This window comes from Atractosteus spatula, chromosome 7, assembly GCF_055471065.1.
Source record: "Atractosteus spatula isolate fAtrSpa1 chromosome 7, fAtrSpa1.hap1, whole genome shotgun sequence".
Lineage (NCBI taxonomy): Eukaryota > Metazoa > Chordata > Actinopteri > Semionotiformes > Lepisosteidae > Atractosteus > Atractosteus spatula.
In genome coordinates, this window is record NC_142712.1 from 50313912 (window position 1) to 50321356 (window position 7445).

At 45.3% G+C, this 7445-nt stretch overlaps 1 protein-coding gene and 7 non-coding genes across 8 annotated transcripts; all 8 read right to left on the reverse strand.

Annotated features, from left to right (window-relative positions):
• Positions 1–95: 95 nt before the first annotated feature.
• Positions 96–7445, reverse strand: rpl4 (ribosomal protein L4). Its single transcript, XM_088922507.1, has 10 exons — positions 7359–7445; positions 6074–6245; positions 4888–4994; positions 4159–4297; positions 3109–3233; positions 2602–2731; positions 1743–1899; positions 1049–1132; positions 403–523; positions 96–234 (listed from the first exon to the last, which is right to left on the reverse strand). The coding sequence occupies exons 1-10, from the start codon at positions 7359–7361 to the stop codon at positions 157–159; spliced, it is 1116 nt and encodes a 371-aa protein (XP_088778633.1). The 5' UTR covers positions 7362–7445; the 3' UTR covers positions 96–156.
• On the reverse strand, positions 791–861 carry LOC148831332 (small nucleolar RNA SNORD18). Its single transcript, XR_016091367.1, has one exon. It is a non-coding gene; the product is annotated as a small nucleolar RNA SNORD18 (small nucleolar RNA).
• On the reverse strand, positions 1301–1371 carry LOC148831333 (small nucleolar RNA SNORD18). The gene has a single exon (XR_016091366.1). It is a non-coding gene; the product is annotated as a small nucleolar RNA SNORD18 (small nucleolar RNA).
• LOC148831334 (small nucleolar RNA SNORD18) lies at positions 2299–2369 on the reverse strand. The gene has a single exon (XR_016091368.1). It is a non-coding gene; the product is annotated as a small nucleolar RNA SNORD18 (small nucleolar RNA).
• LOC148831335 (small nucleolar RNA SNORD16) lies at positions 3680–3778 on the reverse strand. The gene has a single exon (XR_016091372.1). It is a non-coding gene; the product is annotated as a small nucleolar RNA SNORD16 (small nucleolar RNA).
• LOC148831336 (small nucleolar RNA SNORD16) lies at positions 4477–4576 on the reverse strand. The gene has a single exon (XR_016091370.1). It is a non-coding gene; the product is annotated as a small nucleolar RNA SNORD16 (small nucleolar RNA).
• Positions 5440–5511, reverse strand: LOC148831337 (small nucleolar RNA SNORD18). The gene has a single exon (XR_016091369.1). It is a non-coding gene; the product is annotated as a small nucleolar RNA SNORD18 (small nucleolar RNA).
• Positions 6476–6575, reverse strand: LOC148831338 (small nucleolar RNA SNORD16). The gene has a single exon (XR_016091371.1). It is a non-coding gene; the product is annotated as a small nucleolar RNA SNORD16 (small nucleolar RNA).

Below are 7445 nucleotides of genomic sequence, written 5' to 3' on the forward strand. Positions count from 1 at the left end.
CAACTAAGGACTACCAGCAGACTTTAAACTTGTATTTTACCTACTGCTTTTCACTTTTTTAAAGCGACTTAAAAAAAGAGCCAAAGTTTACAAAGTTTTTCTTCCAATAGTTTATTGATGGAAATGCTGCCCCTCACTGTCTGTATAAACTGGACTTTACTTGGCTGCAGGTTTAGTTTTCTCTGTCTTCGCAGTCTTCTTTGCCTTCTTGGGTTTCAGCATTTTGGCTTTGATCTGCAGAGGAACCAGGATATTGCCATTTTACAGAAAGTTTTTCAAGGCACTTTAAAACTTAATTTCAGCAAACTGGGAATAAAAACCATTGAAATGATGCAGAGAGAAACAAGGCTGAGTCCAGATGCTGTACCGTTTTAATTCTAAATCAATAACCAGTATACTCACGGTGGGGTCACGACGCAAGATAGCTTGGCGCTTTGCTGTCTGGGCGTAAGGGTTCAGCTTCACCATCACTCTCAGGTTCTTCAGAGGATTCTTCTTCAGCACCCTACGGTGAATCTTCTTGCTGCAGGAATAAGTGAAAATGCTTTTAGATAAACTGGCAAAACTCACAAAGACCACAAAGGAGGCAATATGTAACTCATTTCAACATTAACTACATATGCGCTCACAAAACCACAGGCCGGACAATGTTTTCTCAGTGCACTCCAGATCTTTCATGCAAGGCACAAGGCAGAAGCACACAATTTTGACTACTCAAGGAAGTCAGAATAAAATAATACCTAAGGTAATTCATTCCATTATGAAGCTGCCGGTAAGGAGATGGAATACAGGGCTCAGAACTTCCACTGAAATCACAGGTTTCAGAAACACGGACCATGAAGTGGAAACTCATCACAGCCTCTCAACAGGAGGTGAACACTTCCGTCAGCTAGCACCAGGTAAGCAGGGATGCGCTTCTGCTACACAGCTGCTAGACCATCAGCTTTGCTGGTAAGAGTAACCATAGGCATTCCATTGAAAGCTTGTGCGCTTTACGCTATGTCGGGGTTTGCAACTTGAAGACCTAAACATACAAAACAACTCTTACCTGGGAGGACGAAGGGCCTTCTGGATCTCTGGGCTCTTCAAGATTCGGCTCAGGTCTGTGTTGGTCATCTTGTGCATTGGCAGGCTAGAAAGCAATATTAAAACACTTATAAGCAAAAGCCAAAAGAGCTGTAGAAAATGGGAAACCAAAGCCCCATTCCTCTGCCATTACTGCCTAAAAAGTAGTTTAAAACCACAAAGAAATCACAGTGGAGATAACCTCAGACATCTGGAGACACCAACATGAAAATAAAAGCTCAGAACTTCCACTGAAATCATGGGTTTCAGAAACACGGACCATGAAGTGGAAACTCATCACAGTTTTTGTGGCAATATAAACACCAGAGAAGGTTGTTTTAAATCTGAAGCACCGATGAAAGGAACTATTAATATAAAAAGCCAAGCACGTTTTAAATTAGCATAAAACTGGAAATGTTATCACCCCTTCCAGAGTGGAGGAAACAATTCTGCCTGTAAACAACAAAGCAGAAAATAAATTGCCTATGTCCTATGACTATAAATAAAAAAATAAAATGCCCTATGACTAAACTACAAGAACCAGAGAAGACTTGTCTTTTGACTTTTAGTATTTCTGCAGGTAACGCTGATGAGACAACTTCTTCTGCTAGTGCCTTGCAGTCAATAGCCAGCTCCACCTCAACCCCTCCCAAAACCCTACGCCTGCACACACTCACTTGTAGTCAACCTTGAGAGAGGCAGCTTTGCGCCAGGTGCCGTACAGCTCATCCAGCTTGCGGAACGCGCTCTCTGTCCAAATGCAGAAGCGGCCCACATGGCCACCGGGGGCCAGGCGCAGCAGGTTCAGCCGGTTGACGTTCTGCAGGGTGATGCCTGGGAAAAAAATGCAACATATGAAGTTATTAAACCCTCATTACCTGCAAAGTGCACGGCCTGTACTGGGAGGAATACAGGCAGCTGTAGAACAAAACTGAACAGTTCAACAAACAGCAATGCACTCTTCTTAAAGCTTTGAGCAAAGCATGAAAAGATTCCCTTCTCAGCTACTGAGACCATTATATAATGCCCAGATGGTACACCGTAAAAAAAAAAACACGGCAACAACAGTTTTGACTAAGGGATGGCCATGTTAGCACGTTCTTACTCAATCTCTGCAAATCTCAAGACACCAAGCAAGGCTAGGCCTGGTCACCACTTCAGTAGAAGTAGAAATGACCTCCTCTCATTTGTAATCTTTATATTCCTACGGCAGTGCCGGGATTGGGGACAAAAGTGCTCAGAACTTCCACTGAAATCATGGGTTTCAGAAACACGGACCATGAAGTGGGAACTCATCACAGCTGCAGCTCTCTGAAAGAGAACACCCCAAGAACAGCCTGGGATTTCAATAACTACCTGGCAACTAGGAACATTCCTTCTAGTGCAGCATCACAACATAGGTTGAGGTTTAGGACTTGTTCAGTACAAGCGCCGAGACTGGTAATGCACGAGCTAGGCTCTGACAATGTTGCAAAACAGTACACCTTTAGTCCTGTTAATCCACAGGGGTCAATACAGTGGTCTAAGTGAACACACCAGGGATATTTCTGAAGGCCTTGGTGACTCCGTTGTCCTCATTGTACACGATGCAGGGCCCCTTGCGCTGGATACGCCGGCGGTTCCTCATTTTTCCCTTTCCTGCACGCATCCGCTGGGAAGCATACACCTGAAGAAAGCAGAACACCAGGGTCACGTCTGTGGTGGGACAACCTGTACTTCACAGTACGACCATTGACCACAATCACGCAACAGAGAAAAGCGGCATCATAGTACATAGCTGAATTGGATCTAATGCACCAACCTTTTCTGAATATCACACAAGCTTTAATTGCTTAATTTCATGCTACTGGTTAAATGCTGTAGGCTTCTCCCATTACCTTTTGAGGAATAGTACACGTACAAAATATCCTTTCTGGCCAGCACAGGAAAGAACTACAATCTAATTACAAGTGCATGTAAAGGAGAACAAGACCTTGCTTCCTACCTAAATTTTATAACAAAACATCCCTAACTGTTCAGATACCACAATAAGCAGCTGCTGACCTTTTTGATGTCGTTCCAGGCCTTTAATTTCTTCAGCAGCAGCACAGCCTCCTTGGTCTTCTTGTAGCTCTCAACCTTGTCATCCACCACCAGGGGAACTTCAGGGATCTCCTCGATGCGATGACCTGGAGAGGCAGACAGGGGTCACATACCGATGGCACACTCTGCAGTGCTCTATGCATGGATCATACACTCCGACAATCTGGGATTAGGAAACATCCCACACGTGTATCAGGATGCTAACGTATTAAGATAACAGTCACCCTTAATCACCTGTTTTCAGTTCAAATATTGCTTGATTTGAGGAACCAAGAATAGACATTGGTAAAAAGCATATTGAAGAAAGCAGTACAACCCACTGTATGCAACTCATGTCGCAACTCTAGCTATAAGAACTAGCTTATGAGCATACTATGTAGCCACACAGTTCAAATTCCCATCCTGAGCTAATTAACCAAGAGAAACTAGTCAGAATTACTTATAGATTCTAATTAAGTCCACATAACAGAGAAGGTGCCTTCTTAAATGCAGCCAGCCAAACTGCTATCAGTTTTAATTAACAAGTATATCTTGCTCAGAATGAAGTGTCATCAACCTCCTGTGCCAGCATGGTGACAGCAGGCAACTGTCGCTGTTCACAAGGTATGACGCAAATTACACCATCACAGCAAGAGAACTAACAACTTACACACACAGTCAAGGTATATATAAAACTCTCCTGCACAACGCAGATACACCAGACTAAGCATACAACTGATTTAACCCTTCTTAGTGCTTAGTGGGATTTTTTTTAGCAAATTTGGGAAATTTGTTAACCGTTAATGTGCAAAAACAGTCTTGAAAAGCAATGAGGTAAAATTCAGCATGGTACATTTCTCCAAAGTTGGAATTTGTTGTTCTGTCTTGTACCCAACAATCTATCGATGAAAAAGTGAATGGAATTACACAAAGCAATTCTGCACTGAGATCTGTTCGTTCTCAGTGCCACAAAACTTTCTCTACAGTGCGCATTACTGTAAAATGCACAGAGGGTCACCTGCAGGGACTCACCTTTGGACATGACCAGAGCAGGCAGAGCAGAGGCTGCCAGAGCAGAGCAAATGGCATAGCGCTTCTGGGTAACGTTGATCCTGCGGTGCCAGCGGCGCCAGGTCTTGGTGGGGGCAAACATGCGTCCTCCGCGGCACATCTGCGCCAGAGTCAAGGAGCAACACACACAGTGCTCGTGTGGCAAGCCTCTGGGCACATGATCTCGCCCCACATGCACTCACTGGGCATTAAAGAGTACAGCGAGATAGAACAGGCAGGGCACGTACCCTATGTGGTCTCCTTAATAAATACAGCAATACTGTCCTACACTGTGGACTTTGCTCAGACTCGATATTCGTCAGCCCTCTGAACCAGCATGGTGACAGCAGGCAAACTGTCGCTGTGCTCAGGGTAAGACGCAAATTACACCATCATTGCAAGCCGCTCCTCTCCCTAAAAGGAGAAAGTCATTTTTGAACTCCCTGACACTTTCCCTGATGTGGAGAACCTATAAATTCCCTCACTGCTGGCTGTATCTTGCGCCTGCTGCGTCGAGCTCCTATCCCAGCCACCTGACTGCAGACATGTTTTCAATACAGCTTCTCCACATCCACTGGGCTTCGGCTAGACTAGCCACCCTAGTTTACCTACCACAGGCCCACATTTTTACCAGTACAGAGCTATCTAAACACATTTATGCCATTCCCAGCTTGCAGTAAAGTGCACGGAAGTGATGGCAAGCAAGGATACATTGCCAAAGGCTCCCTGGCCGGAACGGTGCGTGCCGCCGCCGCGCACGCGGGGAATTCGAGCCACAGCTCTGCCGGTACCCCAGGATTCAGCGCTGGTCTGGTGACCTGCAACAAACCAAGAGAATCAAGCTACAACCTCAGCTTAAAACAGGGCTCTTACTATCTGAGATACAGAATGCGAAGGAAGCAGTTGGGAAACCTCAATCCTTATTTTTGTAACACGAAAAGCAAGCCTTATGTTGAACTAGCATCAGAATTTCGGCAAACTGTACATCACACTCCAGTTTTTGCCTTTATTTTCCATGTCTTTCAACTGTGTGAGATCAATCACCAGACAAGGCCATAAGAGGCTGCTGAAATGACCGATCAATTAATCAAAGTGACTACTGATGCACACTTTGGTCGTAGCATCACACCTGAGTCAAGCAGACTTTGAGAGATAGAGAGAAAGCTGAATCCTGCAAGTTTCCTACAGGCTAGCAGGAGTAGCAGGCTGCTCTAACTGGTGCACCGCTACAGTTAAGAGGCAAGTGTGGCCTGAAGGGTAAAGCTCATCAGAACTTCCACCGTTATCACGGGTTTCAAAAACACGGACCAATGAAGTGGAGTCTCATCAGCAAAGCTTTTCCTTCTAGGAGGGATCCAACCGAGGCCCATAAAATACTTTAATCATGTGGCAACAGTACCGTACACCCATGGAAACAGTACAAGAGAAAAGGGCAGAAACCACTTACCACAGTGAGGTTATGTTGGAAAAATAAGATAAGATCACTTTATTGGCCATTTTCAATTTCTTGCATTAGGAATTTGTCTTTTCGCATACCCCAACTTGCTCTCCATGAGACACACAGACAGGGAGAGAAGCTTGGGGTCAGAGTGCAGGGTCAGCCATTTTATACGGCGCCCCTGGAGCAGTTGGGGTTAAGGGCCTTGCTCAGGGGCCCAATGGATTCCCCCGCCGGCTGTGGGATACAAACTGGCAACCTTCCAGCCACAGGCGCAGATCCTTAGCCACAGGCCCACCACACCACCCCAAAATGTGGTGCTTTATTTGAAAGAATACCAATGGCAAGCATTTGTTTGGTTTTTTTTGGTCCCAAGGATGGGCGAGTTGTCTCTTTGAACAGACTGGTGTTACCAGGACTAAGCCTCCAATGCACAACACCTGTCTCTGCCCTACTCACCTGCCAGTTCACTGACGGCGTAGGGCTGGCGGTTGTTCTTGCGCATGTTGGTGTGAACGAAGTTCACAATGTCCGGGCGGATGGGAGCCTTGAAGATGGCAGGCATGACAACATTCTTGCCCGAGGCCTCTCCTTTCTCGGAGTAGACCGAAATCAACGGTCTGGCGCAAGCCTGTAGACACAGGGTACCACAATTTAACTGGGCTGTTAAGACATTGTTATAAAAAACTAAGATTACAACTCGGAGCCCTGACCAACAATGTCAAAACCCTTGGTCTTCTGCGTTATAAACCGCTGCCAAAAGTGCAGCATTTATATAGAAAACTAACGGTAGGTTGAAAGCCTGATGTCTCAACAAAAAAGTACTAAAATGACTTCACATGCAGCAATACACAGTGAACTTGCTCAGACTCGGTATTCGTCAGCCCTCTGAGCCAGCATGGTGACAGCAGGCAAACTGTCGCTGGGCTCAGGGTCAGACGCAAATTACACCATCACTGCAAAGTACACTTGTGTGTTACCCTTTAAACAAAAAAAAACACCAGCTGGTTCTTCTTGGTGATCTAGATACGTTCAACTGTAGCTCAGCTGGGTGCCACAAAACTTTCTCTACTTCTACAGGGGTAGAAACAGAACATGAATACGATGTTCCAGGGCTGTCCAAAAGACTTCCTGTAGATTTTCATGTTAATACAGCTCTTATTGGTTTAACTGGACCTATCTGACAGTTTCCCACAGCTCTTCGGGTGGTGCTACTTTTCTGAGACCTAGGCGCCAGTGCAATGTACAAACTCCGGGAGTTCAGTAGAGTACTGTTAACACACAGCAGCCTAGGAGGAAGGCTAGGATTTTCACAACAAATCAAAATGCGAAGCAACACAAAACAGAAAAACGACGTTTTCTTTAAAACTTCACTTGTTGTGAACACCCCCCCAATACGAAAAGGGATGAAGCAGTCGGCTATGTAATGTTTTGGGAGGTTAATATTATATTCGCGAAGCGTATTATTTGAGGACTCCAACACGGCATTCTATAAAAGTACGTGATTTCGGAATAAAAGTTTTAAACCAAACAACCGTGATAAAGCGTGTCACCCCCCTCCCCCACGCCGTCTCAGCCAGACACATGTCCATGCAGCAACGTTTTAAAATGGCTCCTTCCTTCACAGGGAGATTCTAAACGCCAGCTTTGTACTAAATAACGTCGCGATATCAATTTTTAGGATTCACTACACAAGGTAAACTGATATGGCTGCGTTCCAAAAGATATTTTACACGTTACTGACCATTTTTGATTAGCGACTATCTCGGCTCGCCGGGAACCACACTCCTCACACGATGGCGGCCACAGGAGAAAAGGAAGAGGAAAGCAC